This window comes from Phyllostomus discolor, chromosome 4, assembly GCF_004126475.2.
Source record: "Phyllostomus discolor isolate MPI-MPIP mPhyDis1 chromosome 4, mPhyDis1.pri.v3, whole genome shotgun sequence".
Classification (NCBI taxonomy): domain Eukaryota; kingdom Metazoa; phylum Chordata; class Mammalia; order Chiroptera; family Phyllostomidae; genus Phyllostomus; species Phyllostomus discolor.
The window spans coordinates 128,522,291-128,547,045 of record NC_040906.2 but is presented as its reverse complement, the minus strand read 5'-3'; the positions used below and the strand labels follow the sequence as shown (position 1 = coordinate 128,547,045).

Here is a 24,755-nt window from a genome sequence, read left to right as displayed (position 1 = left end):
TTTACTGCCTATGTTTTCTTATAGGTTTTTTTTGGTTTCAAGTCTAACATTTAAGTGTTTAATCCATTCTGAGTTTATCCTTTTGTATGATGTAAGAAGGTAAGCTAATTTAAATTTTTGTGCATATCTGTCCAATTTTCCCAACACCATTTATTGTTTAGACCATCTTTAACCCTTTATGTGTTTTTGCCTCCTTTGTCAAATATACATTGACCATTAAAGGTGTGGGTTTATTTCTGGGCTCTCTATTCAGTTCCATTAATCTATATGTCTGTTTTTATGCCAGTACCATGCTGTTCTGATTACTATGACCTTGTAGTATAGTCTGATACCAGATAGCATGATTCCTTAAATTTTATTCTTCTTTGTCAAGGTGGCTGTGGCTATTTGGGGTCTATGTAAACTTTTGGAATATTTGTTCTAGTTCTATGAAACATATCATTGGTATCTTGGTAGGAATTGTGTTGACCTATAGATTGCTTTAGGTAGTATGGGTATTTTAATGGTGTTAATTCTTCTTATCCATGACAAATAAATGCACTTCCTCTTATTTGTATCTTCCTAAATTTCATTTTTTAGTGTCACAATTTTCTGAATACAGGTCTTTTACATCCTTGGTTAAATTTATTCCTAGGTATTTTATTTTTATTTGATGCAATTGTAAATGGGATTGTTTTCTTAGTTTTCCTTTCTGATAGTTCATTATTGGTGTATATAAATGCAACTGATTCTGGATATTTATTTTGTATCCTGCTACTTTACTAAATTCATTTATCAGTTCTAGTAGTTTATTTGTGGAATGTTAGGGTTCTCTATATACAATATAATGTCATATGTGAATAAACACAGTTTGACTTCCTCCTTTCCAATTTGGATGCATTTTATTTCTTCTTATCTGATTGTTATGGCTAGGACATCATTACTATGAGAATAAGAGTGGTGAAAGCAAGCATCCCTGTCTTGTACTCAGTCTTAAGGGAAATACTTGTAGTTTTTGCCCATTGAGTATAATGTAGGTTGTGGATTTCTCATATACGGCCTTTAATATGTTGTGGTATGATCCTTTTATTCCCACATTGCTGAGAGGTTTTATAATAAATGGGTGCTGGGTTTTATCATGTGCTTTTTCTCCATGTGGAAAATAATCATGTGATTTTTATCCTTCATTTTTTTATTAGGTGTATCACATTTATTGACTTGTGGATATTTTACCCACCTTGCATCCCTGGAGTAAATCCCACCTGAACATGATCTTTTTAGTGTATTGCTGGATCCAGTTTGCTAATATTTTCTTTAGGATTCTAGTATCTGTGTTCATCAAGAATATTGGCCTATAATTTTCTTCATCTATAGCATATCTGATTTTGGAAATAGGATAATGCTGGCTTCATAAAATGAGTTTAGGATTCTTCTTTCCTCTTGAAGTTTTAGGAATAGTTTGAGAAGGATAGATGTTACTTCTTCTTTGAATATTTGGTAAAGTTTACCTATGCAACCATCTGGTCTAGGATGTTTGTTTTTTGGGAGATCTTTTTTTTAATTACTTTAGTTTTATTAGTTGTAATCATTCTATTCAGAGTTTCTGATTCTTCCTGACTCAGTTTTGGAAGATTGTATGTTTCCAGGAATTTATTCATTTCTTCCAGATTGCCCAATTTGTTGGCACATAGTTGTTTGTAATATTTTCTTAAAATCCTTTTTATTTCTTTGGTGTCACTTGTTGCTTCTCCTTTTTCATTTCTGATTTCATTTATTTGAGTCCTCTCTCTTTTTCCTTGATGAGTTTGACTAAAGGTTTTCTAATCTGGTTTATCTTTTCAAAGAACTAGCTCTTGGTTTCATTGATCTTTTGTAATTTTTTAGACTCTTTTGTTATTTCTGTTCTGATCTTTATTATTTCTCTCCTTCTACCCATGTTGGACTTTGTTGTTCTTTTTCTAGTTTCTTTAAGTGTACAGTTAAATCCTTTATTTGAAATTTTTCTTGTTTCTTAAGGTAGCCCTGTATTGCTATAATTCCCCTCTTAGGACTGCTTTCACTGCATCCTGTAGATTTTGGGTGCGTGTGTTCTCATTTTCATTTGTTTCACGGTATCTTTTTAATTCCCTTTTGATCTTTTTGTTATCCCATTCATTGTTTAGTAATGTTATTTAGCCTCCCTATCTTTGTGTGTTTTTCAGTTTTTTTCTTGGGAATGATTTCTAGTTTCATACCATATGGTCAGTGAAGAAGCTTGATATGATTTCAGTCTTCTTAAATTTATTGAGACTCATTTTGTGTCCTAACATGTAGTCTATTCTAGAAAATGTTCCATGTACAATTGAAAAGAACATATATGCTGCTGCTTTGGGGTGAAATTCTCTGAAGATATTAATTAAATCCATTTGATCTAGTGTGTCATTTAAGGCTGCTGTATCCTTATTGATTTTCTGTTTGGAAGATTTATCCATTGATGTCAATGGGGTGTTAAAATACCTGACTATGACTGTGTTTCTAATGATCTCTCCCAGCATCGAGATTTACTTTACATATTTAGGTGCTCTTATGTTGTTTGCGAGAATGTTTACAAGGGTTGTAGCCTCTTGTTGGATTGTTCATCATCATGTAGTGTCCTTCTTTGTCTCTTACTATAGCTTTTGTTTTAAAGTCTATTTTGTCAGATATAAATATAGCTATCTCACCTTTTCTTTCCTTTCCATTTGTATGAAATATCTTTTTCCATCCCTTTACTTTTAGTCTATATGTATCTTTGATTCTGAGGTGGGTTTCTTGTAGATAGTATATATGGGTCTTGTGTTCTTATGTATTCAGCTACCCTGTGCCATCTGACTAGAGCATTTAAGCCATTTACATTTAAAGTGATTATTGATAGGTGCGTATTTATTGTCATTTTATTTTTTTAACTATGTGTCTCTGTTTTTTTCTTCTTTTTTTAAAATAAGACCTTTAACATTTCTTTTAATAGTGGTTTGCTCTTAACAAACTTCTTTAGCTTTTTCTTTTCTGGGAAGCTCTTTATTTTCCTTTAAATTTTAAATGATAGCCGTGCTGGATAATGTAGTCTTGCTTGTAGGTCCTTGCAGTTCCTCCTGGCCTGAAATGTTTCTGTTGAGATATCAGCTGACAGTCTTATGGGAGCTCCCTTGTAGGTAACTGCCTTTCTCTTGCTGCTTTTAAGATTGTCTCTTTGTCTTTACCTTCGCCATTTTAATTACAATGTGTCTAGGTATGGGCCTCTTTACATTCATCTTGTTTAGACTCTGTGCTTTCTAGACTTGTGAGTCTTTTTCCTTCACCAGGTTAGGGAATTTTTTCAGTCATTATTTCTTCAAATAGGTTTCCAGTCCTTTGTTTGCTCTCGTCTCTTTCTGGTACCTGTATGATGCGGATGTTTATATGCTTCATGTTGTCTCAAAGATCCCTTAGGCTATCCTTATTTTTTAAAATTCTTTTTCCTTTTGCTCTGATTGGGCTTGTTCCATTACGTGTCTTCCAAATTGCAGATTCAGTCCTCTGCTTCATCTAACCTACTCTTTATTTCCTAGAGTTATTCTTCATTTCAGGTATTGTGTTTTTCAGTGCTGACAGGTTATTTTTTATGGTTTCTATGTCATTTTTCCATGTTGTTGTAGTCCTCACTAAGTTCCTTCAGCATCCTTATAACCATTATTTTGAACTCAATATCTGGTAAAATGCTTGCCTTCATTTCACTTAGCTCTTTTTCTGGAGATTTCTCCTGTTCTTTCATTTTGGACATGTTTCTTTGTCTATCCATTTTGCAGCCTATTTTATTTTTAGTAGATCCTAATAATTGGAGCTGTACCAAGACCCATCAGTGTCCAGTAGTGGAGGATATTAGTTAGCATCTATGAAATTGGATGAATTTAACTGCCTTGACTACAAGTTTGTTGATCTTTTCATTCACTTAATGTAGTCTGCAGTTGAACAGCTCTATTGAAGTTTTCAGTTTAGTTATTATATTCCTCAGCTCTGTGATTTCTCTTAGGTACTCTTTTATTTTCATTTTTTGAAATTCTCACTTTGCTCATACATTGTTTTTCAGACCATGGTGGGCATCTTTATGACCATTATTTTGGACTCTGTATCAGGTAAATCACTTATCTCCATTTCTTTAAGGTTTGTTTCTGGAGTTTTATGTTGGTTTCATATTTGGATCATATTTTTATATTTATTCATTTTTCTTGACTCTCTGTGTTTATCTCCATGCATTAAACACCCACCTCTCTCAGTCTTGACAGAGTGGTCTCCTATAAGAGAGTAAGCTTATCATTCAGTCCAGCCCCATTCTTGGTTGTCTCTCAAACCTTTGTGATTTTCCAAGTAGCCTATTTTATTTTTAGTGCCTCCCAATAGTTGATGCTGGGCCAAGACTCTCAGCATACTAAAGAGGAGGATTTCGGTCAGCATCTAAATGCAGGCTCATTGGAAACTAGACCCTCTGACAGTGGCTCTAAAGTATGCAAATAGACCTTTTAGACAAAGTCTAGGAGGTGGTCATTTTTGTCTGCTTCCTCTGTATCGATTGAGCCCTGAGGAGCTACCAAGATAAGAACTGTTTCTTTGTTTATTCAAGCTTTGGGGGACCTTTCAAATCAAGTCCTACTTGCCACCAGAGCTAGGTGATTAAGGTTGTGCCCCTGAGCCAGTCACAAAAACCAGAGCCCTGGGGTGGGGGTGGAGCAGTGGGGGGTAAATGCAGACAACTGTACTTGAACAACAATAAAACAATTAAAAAAAAAACTAGAGCCCCATAATCACATGCATAAAGTTCCTTCCATGGAAATACTTATGTGGATCTGGCCACAGGAAGAATGTCAAGATGGTACCAGCAGACTTCCCTAATCTCTGGGTAGAATAGCTGTCAGCCCCTAGATGTGTACAAAACTTGAAGTCTGACCTACAGGCTGCAACTCTTAAGATATGCAAATAGACCTTTCAGGGGAAGAATGTTAGTTGAGTATTTCTGTCTGCTGCCTCTTTGTTGATGAGCCTTGGAAAGATATTTGGTTAAGAACTTAATTCATTTTTCACTACAAATCTATTGAAACTAAGAATATAAGCCCTGCCTGGCCACTAGAGTGAGGCTAATCAAGGTATATGTCCTCTAGTCTGCAGCAACAAAAAGCCAGGGTACCACAAACATGCAAAACCTCCATTCACAGAGACAGAAGTCATGTGGAGTGATGCTGAGGGAAGGCAGGAAGAGCGAATCCACTGATTCTTAGGAAAGGATCAGAATAGGTTGCTAGCACTACGTTAAATTAGAAGCCTGACCCTTGTGAATGTTGGAACACTTAAAGTTGTCCCAGAAGCTGCTTACACTATCCTTATTTTTTTTTGGATTCTTTCTTATTGTTGTTGTCTGATTGGTTGCTTTTTGCTTCCTTATGTTCCAAATCATGGATTTGTTTCTTAGCTTAATCCACTCTACTGTTATTTCCCTGTACATTATTCTTTACTTCAATTCGTGTATCCTTTGTTTCTGACTGGATCTTTTGTATGCTGCTGAGGTCCTCACTAAGTTCCTTGAGCATCCTTATAACTGGTGTTTTGAACTCTGCATCTGATAGATTGCTTATCTCCCTTTTGTTTAGTTCTCTTTCTGGAGTTTTGATCTGTTCTTTCATTTGAGTCATATTTTTTGTCTCTTCATTTTGGAAGCTTCCCTGTGTTTGTTTCAATACATTAGGTAGAGCTGTTATGACTCCCTGTGGCCTAATATAATCCTATAGTGTCCAGTAGGTACAGTCTTCCCTATCACCCAAGCTGGGTACTTGAGATATGCTGAGTACAACCTCCTCTTTTAGTTGAGCCTTGATTGCTGTGGGCAGGTCAATGGAAGAGATATACCCAGGTCAGCCAGCTGTGAAGACTGGCTGTGACCACTGACCACCAACCTCCATGGTCCAGTGGCAGGGTGGTGATGCTCCAGTGTGGTCTGTAGCTGTTTATTGAGTGTGCAGGCTCTGAGGTTTCCTGGGTGGTACAGGCCAAGGTCAGCCCCAACCTGTGTTCTTCCTGGGGCTACCCTGCCTGGGCTATAAAGCAATCTGAGATGGCTGCTACCTGTACTGGGCTTGGAGATTCCCAGGTTATGAATCTAGGCTAGCTGCTGCTAGTGCCAGTGCTGGAGCCACTTAGCAAGAGATACAGGGGCTGCGGGCTCACTGAGGCTAGCTGTTGCTTGTTTCATTGGATTTAGAAAGTTGTGAAGCATGAGCAAAAACAGCCATTCATATGGAATGTCACTCTTAACAGTTTTGATGGTCCCATAAGCTGAGTGGGACAGAGTCTGAGGGGATCTCCAGAGTGGGGCAAATAGTGTTAGCCAGGTTGATGGAGTGTCAGTTATGGCACCTGCCTGCTAGTTCTGTGGCTCTGTCAGTGGAGGGCTCAGAAAAGTGACAGCGGTCTCTGCCCACCTTTCTGTGTGGGAGAAAGCTGTTCCCCAGCTCCCACTTTGATGCCAGGCACTTCAGTTCATCCCTCTATGCCACTGGTCCTTTCATGCTGCTACCACAGTACTGGAGCTCAGAAGGAGTAATCTAAGTCCTGTGTGCAGGTTGTTTAAGGGGAACTGCTTGAGACTCTGGAAGTTTCTTCGTGGACTCAACCCCCACTGGTTTTTGAAGCCAGAAGTTATGAGGACTTATCTTCCTGTCACTGGAACTCTGGGCTGGGGACCTGGTGTGGGGCTGGGACTCCTTGCTCCCGAGATATCCCTCCTGAATTTTTATCCACCACATATGGATGTGGAACCAGCCCATTCCACATCTGTGCCCTCCTACCAGCCTAGATAGTTGTGGTTTCTTTAATTCTGTAATTGTCAGACTTCTATTCCACTCAATTTCTGATGTTTCTGAGTGATGTTCACTCTATATTTTAGTTGTAATTTTGATGTGGTTGTGTGAGGACACATACCATGTTTACCTTTGCCCCCATCTGATTAGAAATCAGGTACTGTATTTACGATGTTCTTGCAGGTCCCATGGTCCTAGATCCACTGGCTTTTAGAACTAGAATTTTGGGGGCCTGTCAGGCTGGAGTTTTAAAATTGGTGTAGGATCCAAGTCCTTTACTTCTCAGGCAGAAGCTGGGAGTTGGGAGTATCCTCCAGATTTTATGTTACTGTACTGGAAATGGGGTTCATGGTGCGCTTGTGTCTCAGCATTTTCTACCCATTACAATGTGTTTGTGGGGTTTTTTTTCTTGTTTGTATAATGTATAGGAGTCATTTGTTTAGTTTCTGGAATTATTTCAAAATTAACAGTTACCTCTGAAATAGTGTAGCTATAGGTTTGGTGTGTCCATGGAAAAAAGTGAGTTCAGGGATCTCCTGTATTGCCATCTTGAACAAGAACTTTCAGTTCTGAGTTCTAGCCATGAACAATATCCATTCCTGTTTGGATTTTCATCATCTGCTCCTGACCTGGAGGCTGAAAAGCTGAGCACAGATTACCATAGGTTTATGGGCTGGGGAAGACTAAAATTAGAGTTCAGTCTTCCTAAAACTGTTGGTAAACATCCAAGGATTTCAGCTGGGACTCCTGGAAGCTAAACCTTAGGAGGATGTCCAAAGTAAAGAATAGATTAGCCCTTCCAAAGACCAAAATCATGCCTTAAACCAGTGGTCCCCAACCTTTTTGGCACCAGACACAGGTTTTGTGAAAGACAGCCTTTCCATAGACTGGTGTGGGGGCCAGGGGATGGTTTTGGGATGATTCAAGCGCATTACATTCAAGTGCACCTCCTGCTGTGTGGCCAGGTTCCTAATAGGCCTGGACTGGTACCGGTCTGCAGCCAGAGGTTGGGGACCCCTGCCTTAAACCACTTCAGCCCCTGGACTGGATTAGGGTCATACACCACTGCCTAATTGCCTCACAGAAACAAACGTAAATCATTTCTGAAGGAAGAGAAATTAGTTCTGCAATTTTTTCTGTATTCTGACATATAATCAAAACTTATGAGGCAAACTGGAGATGAAATCATCAAAAAGCAAGAGAAAAAAAACAAGAGAAATAAAGCCACAGGCAATAGTCTCAGAATTAAAAGGGGGCTATAAAATAACTATGAAAGTTAATTTTTAAATTGATAATTAGATGGGGAGTTTTAATAGAGAGCTAGAAGTTATACAACGAATTGAGTGAATATTCTAGAGCTAAAAAATTACAATAATAGAAGTTCAAATCTCCATAGATAGGTTTAATGGCAGGTTTAGGTTTAAAAACAATAAAGCATTAGTGAACTAATATACAGGCTGGTAGAATCATCATAAACTGTGAAGTTTATGAAATTTTATCCTATTTGTAAGGTAATAATTGAGGCTGCCACAACTGTATAGATACTGGAAAGTAAACATGAAAAATTCCTGGGTCAGAGACAAAGGCCTTTATCACTCAAGGCTGCACACTCAGTTCATGTCTTGTCCACAGTGGCTGCTGCACTACACTCACAGAGTTGAGCAGTTGTGGCAGAGACTACCAGTCCTCCAGCTGATGATATGACTATATTGGGTTAGAGGCTGAAATAGGACAGCTCTAAAGTGCCTGCTTTCAGGTAGGCTTCAAAGAAGGATACATAATAGATTTGGGGTGGGCTGTACTCTCCCAATTTAAGTGGCAGGAATCTGCACTTAGCCTTGTTCCATATCTTTGTCCTTCTGAACAATGGACACCACCTTCATGGATAGGGCTACTTTTCCCAAGGTAAGGGGGAAGTCACCCAGAGGCTATATGTATTCCCTTTTGCCTTGGTGCTATTTGCAGCCTGCTATTTATATATGGATTAGAAGCTGTATGTAACTCTGGTGCTTATCTTATTTTGATGTACAAATCAATTTACTAAAGATATTACATATGGATTTAAGTGATATTACATATGGATGCTTAGTACCAAGAAATTGGTATATCCCAAAGCTTCTTGCTTCTTAAAACTATTGACAGGGGGCATCTGCCACAATAGCACAGAGGCCTGGATGGGACCCAAATGAGAAAAGCCCAAAGCTTCTTTCTGAATTCTATGGGACTGACAGCCCACATCACGTGGGTTATGGGAGATAGACGGCTGTGGTCCAGGGAGGGGGATTGATTGAGATGATAGAAGATGCCATGAGAGAGACAAGCAAATAAAAGTGCAGAACCCTGACCAGGGCATGAGGAGGATATGTTAACTATTCTTCAGAAGCTTATAAACAACACAAGGCATATAAAATCTCCTATAATTTTGTTTGCCAGTTCTGGCTGTACTTTTTCTACATGATTTCATGATACCAAGGAAGCCACAATTAGGAGAAATCCTGGTAGCAGGAACTCCTTATAATTTTGAAAGTCTGTAGTTTGCTTTTATTTAAAGATCTAAGGGTTATGAAGTTTTTATTCTGTAGAGCAAAATTAAAATATAATTCTCATCCTTTAATATGAAACATTCTATTGTAGTTTCCAAATTTTATTTTGGGCAAAGCTTTTCTTTAAATAAAATTTAATAGAACCCCCATATAAAAATAGCTAACATTTAAAGATTATTGTGTGTCAGACCACATACAAAGCTTTTGATAAGTTATTTAATCTCACACCACACGTGAGATGTAGGTAATTATCATCCCAATTTTACAGATAAGAAAATTGAAGCAAAAGGGTTACTTGACGAAGACAACAGAAGAAGTCGGTCTGGTTGGGGACTGCAGTTTGTGCTGAGCGGCCGTGACGCTGCTCTGGAGGTAACTCAGTGTGAACAGCAACAGTGAAGTGCAGAGGCTGGAGTCACGGTGCCTGATACCATCAGGGGCTGTGTGCCCCAGATCAGGGGACATAACCTCTCCACCTGTCACTTTATTTTTTAGAGAAAATGCAGATGATTATTATTATCCACCTCCAGAGGTGCTGTGGTAGCACCTGATTTGATCTTCACGGAAGTACTTTTATAGTGCTTATAGACTAGGCAGTGCACGGGCATCACTGAATTATCACAACCTCCACAGAGGACATTTTAGGATGCTTTCTATATACTGAAGCTCAGTTTGCCTTGAACCTTCCCTTTCAAAGGACCAGTAGTACTCTGTGACGTCCTGCCAGCAACTTTTCACACCGTGGTGTCTGCCACGGGTAGGAAATCCTCCAGGTTTGCAGTTTGCCATCTGTCCATCTCTCCTGCTGGCTACGAAAGCATCAAGGTGAGGTGGTCAAAGGGTGAATCCACTGACACCAGTTCATTTTACTAAAACCTTGTTTGGTGCCCCTCCCCCCACCTACTACAGCATAGTGCACGTGGAAAGATCACTCTCAGTAAGAATCCCTCAGAATGAATGCCCCTCCATCAGGAAGGACCCACGTATAACAGTTGCTTGTAGGGTTGATTATCAAACAGCAACACCCAGCGTTTACTAAGTGTTACCATGAGTCAGGCAGTGTTCTGAGAGCTGTAGCTGTATTGGTACTGCTCTAATACGACCTTGTATTCTAATAGAATAACCCTTGCAATGGATGCAATTATTATCTTCATTTCATAGGTGAAGCAAATAAAGCATAGGGAAATTAAGAAACTTGCCCAAGATTACACAGTAAGAGACAGCCCCAGTCTGAGGCCCCAAGTCCATTCTACCCCTGGATTTGTAGTTGTGGAAACTCAGGATTTGAGATTCCTGTGGGAAAACTAAGTAAGCTTCCACCCTACACACATTTCCTAAGTGCCCAAGATTTCATGCATGATGCTAAAAACTAGAGACACTGCTCATTATTGAGGACTCAAATATGAAAGTGACAGAGTTCCTGGATGTAGTTCCTGCCTTTAAGAACTTTACAGTCCAGTGAAGGGCAACATGAGTAAATAGGTTGTTACAAACCTAAGTACTGTGATAGAAATGTGTTAGGTGGCCTAAAAGGAACAATGAACCTACACAGGGCCTATCAGAGACGGATGAAAGAATGTGTAACTAGCCTGAGCCTCAGAGAAGCAGTAGTTAGTTAGCAGGACAAGGAATGGAAGGATGCTCTAGGCAGAAGTGACAGAGACGAGAGCCTGGTGAACGTGCAGGACAAGCTTGTTTGGGATGGCTAAATCACAGGTTTGGATGGCAGAAGAGGGTGGATGGCAATGGATGGGACTGGAGAGGTCAGCAGGTCAGGTCAGGTCATGAAGGACCTTGTGCGTGAAATCGTGAAGAGTTAGACTTCATGTACATGAGGGAGAGCTGTGTTAAAGAAGGTAAACACTTTAGGGAGGAAATTGGAAACAGGCACCGGGAGAAGCAAATGGAGACCAGGCCAGTAAGTTAAAAGGTCACTGGTAATAAATACAAGCTCGAAGTGATAATGAGAGGAGAAGAAGACACTTAGGATTTCTCAGCCATGCACTACTGACATTTTAGGCTGGATATTCCTGTTGTAAGGGGCTGTCCTGTGAATCGCTGAGGAGCAGCATTCTTGGCCTCTACCCATCAGATGCCAGTAACAGGCCGCTTTCCAGGCGTGACAACCCCAAATCGCTCCAGACATTACCAGATGTCCCCTGCAGGCAAAACTGCCCCCAGCGGAGATCTGTGGGTTCAGACATACTGGTATTAAATCAGAATCGACTGGACTTGGATGTGTGAAGAATGTGAAAAGTGAGAAAGTAAGAGAATGGTCAAAGTTCACTTCAGAATAGAATTTCTACAATGACAAACTCATGGGATGAAAGATAACAGGCTTGATTTGGGACACATTAGAGACACTGGTAGGACATCCTAATGGAGAAGCCCAAGCAGCAGTCAGATAGATGAGTCTGTGCTCAGAGAAATGTGAGTTAGAGACACAGATTTGGGAACTATTTGCATGTTGGTGAGAAGTAACACCATGGGAGTGAATGACATCACCCAGGGAGACTTGTGGAGAAGAGCACCAGGCAGGAACTCTAAAGAGAACCAAGAGTTAAGGGTGGAAGAGGATTATTAAATCACAATTCTGATCCTCAGCAATGAAAGGGAAGGTAGAAGAGAAGCATGTAGCACTATGTCCTTTTAGTCAGTAATGATCTTGGTATACTCTATGACCCAAGTGCATGCTATAATTTAAAAAAAACAAGGTAGGGGGAAATTAGGAAAATTTGCATGAGATGGTTGGTTTTCTTATTACACAGAGTCTTAAATTAAAGGTATCATTTGCTGAATTTATTTTCTTTCTATGCTTTCAGTGCAAAATGAAACAAAATCAAAAACCATTAAAGAGCCTCACAGTTCTGTTAGGGTGAATGAATACCTTGAAATGCAGGGCTGAATTGGAAAATCCATCATCCATTTATTAGCAGTGTTGTTTCACTACCTTGTCATCAATGTTCAAAAAACGGTCGGTACTGCAACTGAAGGCTCAGGGGAAATTCAGAAGCTTTATATACAGAGATATTCTTTAGCTTTTGATTAGGTTCTACAGTGATAATTCTTGGAGAAAATAAAATGTCATGATGAAGCAATGGACAGAGAGAGCTTACGGGATAGAAAGCAAATCCAGTAAGTGGAAATACTGTCGCTTTTGGCAGGAAAGTCAGATGGAGTGGGAAGATAATTTCCTAATAGATGACAAGATTACCATGGAGTCCCAAAGCTAATTGCTTACGATGTCAATTATGGTGACAAGTCTTAGACTTGGGCAATAGCTGTTTCTCAAAAAGGAACTCAGTTTTGGAGAGAAGGCCAGATGGTTTGGGTAAATAAGTGATTGCCTAAATGTAGCAGGTGACACTTCCCGGTGAGAAACACTAACTCTTCGGGCCCACAACGCATTTGGGAGGCCACTGCCTAGTAGTGCTGTGCATGGGCCAAAGGGCCCAACTACCAGCCAGGCCCACCTATTCAAAATGCAGCATTCGCACACTGCAGTTCTGTCTGTGTGTTGAAAGACAAACTCCCCAAAAGTTCTTAAAATAATTTTCCCATGCTACTTACTTGTCAGAAGGGATATTTGCCATTTTTTTGTTGCTACACAGGACTCTGCACAAACCCCACGGGGAGCACTGGGCTGCCTTTCCAGTTCCTGCCTCTCTTGCCTCTGTGTCACCTCTCCCCCTCCCTGTGCCAACATTAGAAAAGAAGTGAACAAATGGATCTAATTACCACAGTGGTTTGAGGCTTCTCAACTTTTTTTCCCCTTCCAGCTGTAAAGATGTCCTCAGCCTGAGCTTCACATTCAGAACTGCTGTCAAACCTCACTTTAATGGGCACTTACGTTTAATGTCAAGCTGATGCCTGTGGAAGACCCTGATTAAATTTGCAAACAGTAGACTCAAACCAAACCAGAACTTGAGAGTTGTCTTATTTTGTCTTTCAAGCTTAAATCCCAGAAGCTTCTTTCTCTTCTTTGCAAAGAATTACAGAAGTTTGCTTGCAAAGACCCTGAGTGTCAGTGAGACAGCAACATGTAACCAGCAAACACTCTGAATGCTTTTAGCGAGAGAAGAAATCCCTCAGCTTTTTAATATTCTATATGAATTAAAGATCTTTCCCATTGCTTTATTTGGCTCCCTCTCATTCAAAATCCACAACTATTCACTTTTATCACTCTACAATATTATAGGTGGTCCTAAGTTTACTTAAAACCTTCCTAGTGATCTTTTATGCACATTGCAATTAAGAGTTTTGTACTCTACAGGCAGTGTAAGAAACATGGAGAAACAATGAAAGAAATATAAGACTCTTCACTAACAATATCATTGCTTCAGCCAGCTACAAATTTCCAGCCTAGTCTCTTTCCTCTCCTGTTTCTTCTTCTGTCTCTGACAATCATATAGCCTCTCCTCTCTGAAGAAGTCGTAACAAACTAGAAGCTAAAAGACCTGGAAGACTCATATTCCTTTTCATTGGCCATTGTTCTGAAGAGAGGCTGCAGGCTTTTGATTTTTCTTTTGGGTCCTTCCTACATCATTTGATTCAAACAGGTCTGCTTTCAAAGAAAACAAATCAAAATTGTCAAGACCTGTGAAGCATGAAAAATAAATTGCTTTTTCCAACTCCAAAAAGCACCAAAAAGGCATTAATTTCTGTCGTCTTATATAAACCTTTTACCCCTATCCTCTAATCTACAGACTTCACAAAATATTTATATATTCTTCTGTATAATACATGACAGGAGATCAAGTCTTATTACAAAGAAATTGAACTTGTAATACAACTAATATTTAAACTAGTGTTATTTTGTAGTTTGACTAGAAACATATAAAACATTCAAGTAGGATGATAAATTCTTGGGGCTGCCAGTATAAAATAAAAAGTCAGCTAAGACACATATACTGTGCTGTTAATGGCTCTGTCCTTTTTGCTGGTGGGAGCACCGGCTTCATAAAGAAGGTGAACATGAGGCAGTAGAAAAAGATAGCCTTGCAAAATGTTGCCAGATATGAAATATCTTGTCATAAGGTTTCTCATTGAATTACAGCGGTGAGACTGCTTCTAATATTTCCCTTCTTTTTAATACAACAGAGACCTACATTTCTGTGCTTGGCTTTCTAAAGCTAATTTAATTCTGTGGTTAAAACAGCCCCATGCAGCACTTGTTCTTAACATTAAAAAAGAAAAGAAGACTGGTGGTTTTGCAGTTCATGGATAAAGTGGTAGGCAATCATCAGATTCCTGTTGAGAACTATAAATGATAAAAGAATAGCAGATGGTTTCAGAAGGGAGAAAGTTATAGGGGTAATTTGTAATGGAATAATACTATTTTCTGAACTAGGTAATAATAATTCACAAAGACAAGTAAAGGTTCAGATGGTTATCTCATGAAATTATATATTACAAAATACTTCAAGAAATCTTTGCACAGCAGTTTAAAGTAAAAACCTGATCACCTGACACTTTTAGGCTCCGACGATCTGATCCTGCTTATATCCTTTTCATGTTGCCGCAGTTTTCCATGGAATTTAAAATGTGGCGCTTCCAACAGTCTAGTTTTCTGAATACAATGTTCTCTTTTCACTTTAGTTAGTATCAGATTCAAGAAGATAAAGGGAAAGTACCCTTCTTCACCAGGAAAAGAGGTCTGAAACAGACTGCTATGTTTACATAATCCAAGTTAAGAGATGAGGAAGGGCTGCATTTCCACAGGCTCTCCCTTCTTTGAGCCACCCCCTCCCCCACATCCTCCAGCTGAGGAGGACCACTGGGAGGAAGTGCGTTAGACAAGGGCCTCCAAACGGACTGTTCTGCAGGGCAGAAAGTGCAGCGCATGACGTTCTTATGCCTGTGATTGTCCACAACGTTTACTAAATCCCACAGCGGGCACTGGAAGGAGGGGTGACTATAAATACCAGAATATTCATTCCTGAGCTTAATGAATTTACTAAACCCATTTGGCAACGCAGTGACCACAGAAACAATAAGGTATGAAAGTTGGAGGGTGGAATGGGGAAACACTTCAGACTTTCCTCACAACTGTCTTTAGTAATTGTCTATTCTTTGTGAGCCCGCCCCCAGAGTGAATGGAAAATGATAGCAGATAAGGAGTTAGCATCATTTTACATAACAGAACACTTCTGTTCATTACTTACATAGCTGACAAAAATTCCATTTGATCTTAATTCATAGTTCATTTCTGTAGAGTTTTCTGCCACTCAAAAGGGCAAAAGCTCTTTTGCTGATAGGAAACAACCACAAATAGCCAAGTCAAGAAAAAAAAAAAAGAAAACTTGTTTAAAATCTTTACTGGTAATTGATATTGTTGGATATTCCAAAGTGGCACTTTAAAAATGAACGTAATGTCTAATCTGTTATGACATAATATGACTCCTGCAATTACACACAGACACACTTGTATGCATTTTGATATTTATTAACAAAAATGATCCAAAATAGGGCTGGACCAAAATTACAATGATGAGCGTTAAAATAAAAGTTGTTTTCACTATATTGTTTCTAGGGAACTGTAACCAGTCTAGAAAGCTGTTTCAACCTACTAAAACAGAACTTAAAGTAACACACCATTTAAGTGTTAGATTTCAAGAGAAATTTTCCTTCTTCCCTGCTGTTAAAGCAAAATATGGTGGAGATCTTCGTTTTAACCTGCAAACCTGCTTGAGACATAGATGGATTAGATTGGGGTGGGGTGGAAGGAGAAGTTAAACAGAAAGGTTAAAAAAGAGAAAAGCAATGAAATGAAATGAAAGCTAGTGAGATAAAGGGTCACACATCAGTCACTGAAGTAATCTTCTAGTCCCTCCATGTCCACTTCCAGAGAGGAATTCAGGGAGGCCAGAGCAGATGACGCATCCTTGGTTTTCTGGACACTTGGTTTGGGTTGAGAGGTTTCTGGTTGGACGGATTCCTTCTTGATGTCTTTACCACCATTTAGAATCTTCTGGCTCTCAATAAAGAATTGATTAGGATGATTCAAAGAAAAGCCACAATCATCTACCTGTACGGGGAAGTGAATGTATATCACATTAATACATAGCTAAAGTATAAATAAAAGGGCTTCAAAAACTGTGCCAGACCTCATTAAAAATCGATTTAATACTTGAAACATGGATCCTAGCAGTTCTCCTTCATAACACTCAGTCCATGACCCACATTTCATTCCGAGTGACCTTCAACCACTACCTAAACATGAATGGCTCCTGCATTTGTATTTCTAGCCCAACCCTCTGCACTTAACTCCAGTTCCCCAACCATCTAGTTCCACATCCAATTCCTACTCAACATCTTGGGTGGCTGAAAGGCAGTTCCAAGCAAAATGATGGCACGTTGTCAGTCAATAGGTATTTGTTGTTTAAAAAAAGGCAAAAGGATCTTTAAATACTCCAGAGTCCCGGGGAATAAGTATAAGCACAGACACCACTGAGACCCCTTGTATGTTGGAGCTTATTTACAAATTTGACATAAGCAACCCCAGGAAGTATAACACAAACTCTGAAAAAGCAACCTAATTTAACGTTAATGTCTCCATTCCAGTCTTGGACTCTCTCAGCTCTTTGTCTAGAAAATCTGTTTCTTTTCACAATTTTTATCATTGCTTTATGCAAACATGACCAGGCTCATTGTTTTATACGATTTATTTTCTTAAATACTATCATTCAACTCAAAATTAAATTTTGAATATCATTTCAAATTACTCATTACTCTGTGCCTTTGGTAGTCAATGAACATTCAAATGGGTATCAATTAAAAGGTATCAATACCTTTTTTATTTGAAGACTCAGTGAGCACTACTTTTTCTACATTTTGATTCTAAAATTTACTAATGGTGAACAAAAATATATTCTTTAATAGTAGCTAACAATTACTTAATGCCCATTATGTGCCAGCAGTTGTTCTAAGTGGCATAAACACACACACACACACACACACACACACACAATTTGCACATGTGTACTCGTAAACCCAGTTAACTTCCACCGGAGCCCTCTGAACGAAAGTTGTCTGTGCTTTCCCAGTGTTTCATATGAGGCCCCGTGAAAGGGAGAGATTAGGCACCTGCCCAAGCGCACTCACTGACAGGGCTGGAGGTGGGATGTGACTTAGCACAGCCCATGCTCCTAACTGTATGCTCAGCTGCCTTGTTCCCGTGCCAAGGTCAATATTTTTACATTGTATTCAGTCCCTAAAACTTGTAGACCTTTATTAACTCTTGGTGTTTTATACTGGGGTGTGGCATAAGAGCAAGATAACACTTACAATGAAGTTTCTGCTGAGAGTGAACCTCCTGCATGAGTCACTTTCTTCACATTCAACCAACGGGTCAGACTGACTCAGTGACTTGTAACACAGCCTGATTCAAATCCCTGCCCTCTCTGCCTCTGTCGTTGAAGTCGCCAACCAAAAATGCCATTTTGCTTGAGCTATTTTGTTGCTTTTTGTTGTTGTTGTACGGGAGGTAATTTCATTTCATATTTTTTTTACAAACTAAGAAATCATTACACTTCTTTTGGTCATCTGTCTTTATCAACCTTTTTATGTTTCACTCTTTGTACTGAAGTGATTTGCATATGGTAGATACCTAACAAATATTTGGTAAGTTGGATGCAGAACTAACCAGTGTTACATGGAACATTCATTGAAGACTTCATATGTATAAGGCCATGTATGAACTAGTCATGTTTCCACATATAAGAATGTATTTGACTAAGATTAACACTGAAGACATTTCCAGCCTAATAAGTCATATACTTAAAAACATCTATCAAGAATGAAGAAGTGATTGGGGCTAAGATAAAGACCTAATATACTCTAATCACATTAGAGAGAAATTCTGGCTGGGGAGATCAAGGAAAGCTTTGTGAAGGAAGCAGTTGGTACATAAGTTAAGTCTGGAAAGATGGAGAAAGTGGAAAGCTGATAATGAGGTCAAGGGCAATACAAGCCACAGGAGGACAGGAGGACAGGAGGAATGCGAACAGGCAGTGTCCCAGGAAAGGAAGTAGCTCAGATGGGCTGGTGTGAAGGGAACACAAAGGAGAATAACAGGAAATGAGGCTGGAAAGATAAGCCAGGGTCAAACCTTGGAGAGCCTTGAAAACCAGGCCACATAATAGTTTAGACTTAATCCTGTAGGCAACAGGGAGTCATTTACAATCCTTAAGAAGGGACAGAGCTATGTGGTTAGAGCTGTGTATAATCTTATAGTTGACTAAAATGGATTAGTAGGGGGTTAAAGGACCTGCTGTCACGGTCCAGAATGAACCCTCTTAACGGGTGGGCCAGTAAATAGAAATGCAGTCCTTTCTGGTAATACTCAGTACCCTGGGATTTTCTGATTCTCTTTAGTTAACTGTTGATACACATTGGACCAATAATTTTACTGTAACTTCAGCATATAGCAGATTGATAATAAACAATGATTTAAGAGTTATTACGCAGGTAACTAAACAAATTTTTATCTACTACTTTGCTGCTTAATTTCAAAATGTTTCCTGAATGTTTTATAGTACATCTATGATTTTTACTAACAATGCAGTAATTTGTGAACTTCTTTATTAGATTTATTTTCATCTCATTCATTAAAAATAGGGAGATTAAATTAAAAGTTTGCATTTTACAGAGTATTTAATGGAAAGTAAGTCAACTGCCTAGCACATTTCAATCAGAAGGCTTATGTTCTATAAATAGAGAATATTATACTGGAAAGATCTTGGGGCTCCTTTAAGCTGAACTCCCCCCATGCACATATTAGGAAACCTGAAGAGATTACAGGGTTTATGCAGAGCCACAGAACTAGGAATTGATTTGGTCTGAATTAGAATTCAGGCTCTTTGACTACATCACTTAATTGCTCTAAAATGTGTTAAGCAAAGTTAAATAAATATACAATCTTATCATTACAAATATGATTTTTAGAGCTAAAGCTGGCTATAATGATTACACAAAACATAATGGTGTTATTTCATACAAAAAGAATCTAGCATTATGTCCTATAATTACATATTGAGGATTTTGTACACTTTGCTTCAAGTTGTTTAAATTTCTGATACATTTATCCAGACAAGATGACTCTGTAGATTAAACTGAATTATTAGACTTCAGTGTGGATAAAAAAATATGGTCATCCTAATAAACCTGTTTCCTCATCAATGAAATGGAGGCAATAACAGTGGTTACATTATAGGGCTGCCATGGGGAGAACCCAAGAAAAATGAATGTGAAAATAAAGAGTGGTTGGTTCTATGAATTCTAAATTAAACGTATGCAAAGGCTCAAGAAAGGTATCACTTAAAAAAAACTTGAATTCCCAAAAGATGGGGGAAAAGATTATGCTGATTTGCATGTATCTTTAAGTTCCTTTTCCACTTTAAAGAAACTCAAAGTAGAACTTCGTGATGATGTATTAGGGGTATAATTTATGAAAAAACGATGAAATTGAATCCCAATCTGAAAACTTTACTCAAGAAAAGATTTTGCCCTTACATAAAAAAATTAGCATATAAATGACATTTAAATGTTTGACTTTTATGAATCCCCATTTAATTAATATTCTTATTAACAAATTAACACAGTGCCAAGTCTTAAAAGGAGGGCCTGTATCATGATTCTGTGTGATGTTGTTTTTCAGTTTTCTCTCTTAGGTCTACAATTGCCCTTTCTTAACTCATTTTAAGTTCGTATCACTCACCTTATGGTCTGTTAAGTTACTTGACAGCATAATGAAATTATGAAGCGTTTACTTCTATTTACTGCACTGTATTTTTGTCTAGAAAGGGTTGTCTTTTGAGTGTTTCTTTCGCTTTTATTTTGGCTAAAGGAAGTGTACAGGAGTCCTCAAATAAGTCATTTTGTTACAACATTGATGAGATGCCATAGGAATCTAACTGTTGTTTATATAATTAGCTTATGATAAAATTGGTTTCACTTACATTTAAAGGTTGTTGTGCTTAAAATCACAGAACCTATCAAAGACATTAAATGACATTACTAAATGTAAGTTCCCAGTCAGTTTCTTTTCATCTTGCTTAGGAAAATAAACTCAGGGTTTTTGGGGTGGAAGGTGAGGAGCATAAATCAAACTGAATGAAAATAAATTTTATTTTAAATCAAATTAGAAAAAAGAATAAAGTTACTCCCAATTTCACTTGTTTCTGCTTACCAGTCAGTAGCTCTTCCCTTTATTCCTCATTAAAACAAAATAAAACAAACAAAAAAATCCTGTTTGTTTCATTCTGGATTTGGAAATAGAATTTTCACACTGTTGCCTGCTGTGAATCTTGTTTCTTTCCTTGCCTTTTTTCTTGTTTGGTTGCTATTGGTGATGTTTTCCTTTGTGGTCAATGATTTTTTTATTATGTTTTGTACATTTTGTTACATACTGGGAGGGGGAAATTGTAGAGGGCACTTTCATTCTGCCATATTAGCTTGGAATTCCCAAAGAATTATACAGGATTTAAACAAGATCAGTCTAGTTGGAGCCTCGAAGAAAGGGGTTGGGTGGAGGACTCTATAAACTACATTATAAATCTTGGATTTCATCTTAAGAGCCATCGGGAAGCCTCTTAACGCTTTTAAAGAGCATGTTACTAAAATGACCAGATTCTTCTATTTAAAGACCACTCGAGCAGCTGTGTAGAGGAGAAAGCATTGGAATGATGTGCGTGTTGCGGATGCTGGGAATGAGTTAGGAAGCTGCTACTGCAGTGATCCAAGTGAGAGATGATGGTGGCTTCCAGCCCAGCATCCTGACCGATATTCATACCAATAACCTTGAGTTATTGTTAAAAAGCTTAATTGTATTTGGTACATCCTGTTTAAATTGCAGGAAAATATGTGATAGATTTTAACGAGATATCTGTAGAGATTTATATGGTTGGAAAAAAAACTTATGCTCAGCTGTTTGGAAAATAAGTATCCAGAATGACTCAGTGCCTAAAGAGGTCTATTTCTAAAGAGATTATTTTCTATTAAAATTCAGATTAATGTACAAAAGGCCTAGTGTTGTCATTTACAATGGAGTATGTTGAAAGAAAGTACAAAACATTGCTCCCTAAAAATACTGAGGAAAACAGTTTCAAACAGGCCAGCTTCTGACACCCACTAAGTGAATCTCTCTCAAACATTTGCTTGGAATCAACACATTTGTACACGGTGACCTTCACGTAAGCATAGTCTTGTATTTCTGCCACAGCAAATGTAGATTTTGAAGGAATGAAAGCAATATTGTTTTACCTATGGGATGTTTGGGTTTTAATCAAGAGGTTTTGCAATGACAGCTTATAATGAGGCAGCTGGTATTACCAAGAAAGCCATATGGAACTATCAGAGTGCTGCTGTAAATGGTATCAATTAACTGGTTTATTTTCAGAACTTTTATTAAAGTGAGTTTGATTATAGAGGCCTCAGGAAAATAAACATAGGGGGCTATTTTTTGGAGAGGGGAGGGGCAGGCAGAATGGCAGAAACCTAACAATAAAAATTCTGTTTTTTAAATAGATTAGAAAGAATAAGTGGAGATATTCACAACTAAAAATCTATAATGAGACATCCAGTGAACACGAACAGCCTTTTTACTTCATTGATCTATATGCAGTTTCAGTTAGACCATTTCTACATGTGCGAGGATTTAGACATGTCTTTTCAATGTCTTTATTAACTTAAGGCAGGTGTTAAACACTGACAATAACAGTACTGCTCTGGTAGGCATAACTAATAGGAAAGAGACTACGAAAGCAACCGAGAACTAAATAAACCCTTTTTAGTGAACATCTCACAAAATCAGTGTTTAAATCTATCTTTCATCTTATTAAAAAGAAAAGAACTTGAATAATAGACCTTGATTTTTTAAAGTTCTGAGTCCTGTTAATTAAAAGGATCCACAAATAATTAAAAACATATACAAAATTAACATTCTCAAGCTGAGCAAGCAAATTAAGTAGTACAGTCTTCAGGAGAAAGATTTATGTAAATCTGGTGCTGAAAATATCAAACATGGCTTATCTGGAGGGATTCTGATAAAACTAATAAGAATCTGTTGTTTACTATTTTACTGGCATTTAGTCCTTTACATTTTGTAAAAATAAATTTTATTTATTTAATAATTTTTAACTGCAGTTGACATTCAATACTGTATTAGTTCAACCTATGATGTGATCACCCCGATAAGTCCAGTGCACGATAGTTACTGTAATATTACTAACTTTATTCCCTATGTTCTATTTTACATTCTTGTGACTATCTTGTAACTACCAATTTGTATTTCCCAATCCCTTCATCTTTTTCAACCAGGCCCTTAACTCCCCTCCCATCTGGCAACCTCAATTTTTTCTTCTATGAGTTTGTTTCTATTTATTAAGTTGTTCTTTACATTCCACATGTGAGTGAAATCATACGGTATGTGTCTTTCTCTATCTGACTTATTTTACTTAGCATGGAAACCACTAGGTCCATCCATGCTGTTGCAAATGGTAACATTTCATTGTTTTTTATGGCTGAGTAATACTATTCCATGCTTTAAAAGTGTCGCCTCTCCTTTATCCACTCATCTACTGATGAATACTTAATGTGGCTTCCATATGTTGGCTATTCTAAATAATGCTGATATGTTCTCAAACTGGCGTTTTGGTTTTTTCAAATATAAACCTAGAAGTGGGGTTGCTGGGTCATATGGTAGTTCTATTTTTAACTATTTAAGCAAACTCCATACCGTTTTCCATAGTGGCTGTTTACAACCCCACCAACAGTTCATGAGGGTGTCCTTTCCTCCACATCCTCACCAATACCTGTTTGTAGATTTACTAATAACCATTCTGACAGGTGTGAAGTGATATCTCAATGTGGTTTTAACCTGCCTTTCCCTGATGATTAGTGATCTTGAGCATCTTTTCATGTCTGTTGGCCATCTGTATGTCCTCTTTGGAGAAGTGTCTATTCAGGTCCTCTGGCCATTTTGTAAATTGGATTGTTTGAGGGGTTTTTTTTGTTTGTTTTTGGTGCTAAGTTGAAGTTCCTTATATATTATGGATATTAACCCCTTACCAGATGTATCATTGGTGAATATCTTCTCCCATTCATTAGGGTATCTTTTTGTTTTGTTGGTGGTTTCCTTTGCTGTGTGAATCTTTTCAGTTTGATGTAGTCCAATTTTTTTTTCTTTTGTTTCCCTTGTCCAAGGAGACATACCCACTCAAAATATTACTAAGAACGATGTTGAAGAGTTTACTGCTTATGTTTTCTTCTAGGGGTCTTATGGTTTCTGGTCTTATGTTTAAGACTTTAATCCATTTTGAGTTTATTCTTATATATGGTGTAAGTGGTCTAGTTTCATATTTTTGCATGTATCTGTCCAGTTTTCCTAACACCATTTATTGAAGAGACTCTCTTTACCCCATTGTATATTCTTGCCTTTGTCACAGATTAATTAATTATATAGGAGTGGGTTTATTTCTGGGCTATTCTGTTCCATTGATCTATGTGTCTGTTTTTATGCCAGTACCATGCTATTTTGATTACTATCATCTAGTAGTATAGTTTGATATAAAGTATTGTGATACCTCCAACTTTGTTATTCCTTCTCAAAATAACTGCCACTATTTGGGGTCTTTTGTGTGTTTTTTTAAGATTTTATTTATTTATTTTTAGAGAGGGAAGGGAGGGAGAAAGAGAGAGAGAAAGAAACATCAATGTGCAGTTGCTGGTGGCCGTGGCCTGCAACACGGGTATGTGGCCTGACTGGGAATTGAACCTGCGACACTTTGGTTCACAGCCTGCGCTCAATCCATTGAGCTATGCCAGCCAGGGCTTATTTGGGGTCTTTTGTGTTTTCATATAAATTTTAGAATTAATTGTTCTAGTTTCAATGAAAATGCCACTGGTATTTTGGTAGAAATTGCATTGAATATATAGATTGCTTTGGGTAGTATAGACATTACAATGTTAATTCTTCCTATCCATTAGCACAGTATATTCTTCCATTTATTTGCATCTTCTTCAATTTCTCTCCTAAATGCCTTAAAGTTTTCTGAGAACAGGTCTTTTAACTCCTTGGTTAAATTTATTCCTAGGTATTTTATTATTTTTGATGCAACTATAAATGGAATTTTCTTAATTTGTTTCTGATAGTTCATTATTGGTGTATAAAAATGCAACTTATTTCTGAATATTAATTTTGTATCCTGCTACTTCACTAAATTCATTTATTAGTTCTAATAGTTTTTTGGTAGAATCTTTAGGGTTCTTTATGTACAGTATCATGTCATCTGCAAATAATGACAGTTTTACGTCTTCCTTTCCAATTTGGATGACTTTTATTTCTTTTTCTTGTCTGACTGCTGTGGCCAGGGCTTCCAATACTATGTTGAAT

The 24,755-nt window shown here is 37.9% G+C and overlaps 1 protein-coding gene and 1 long non-coding RNA gene across 2 annotated transcripts in view; one reads left to right on the top strand and one right to left on the bottom strand.

The window, feature by feature from the left end:
• LOC118500224 lies at window positions 1-24,340 on the top strand. The gene is made up of 3 exons (XR_004902780.1): window positions 1-373; window positions 19,489-19,496; window positions 24,192-24,340. It is a non-coding gene; the product is annotated as an uncharacterized LOC118500224 (long non-coding RNA).
• PRIM2 (DNA primase subunit 2) overlaps window positions 15,792-24,755 on the bottom strand; it is a 291,593-nt gene continuing 282,629 nt past the window's right edge. Inside the window, exon 14 of the mRNA XM_028510638.2 lies at window positions 15,792-16,391. Coding sequence (XP_028366439.1) covers window positions 16,167-16,391 — 225 coding nt within the window. The 3' untranslated portion in view covers window positions 15,792-16,166. The remainder of the gene's footprint in view (window positions 16,392-24,755) is intronic.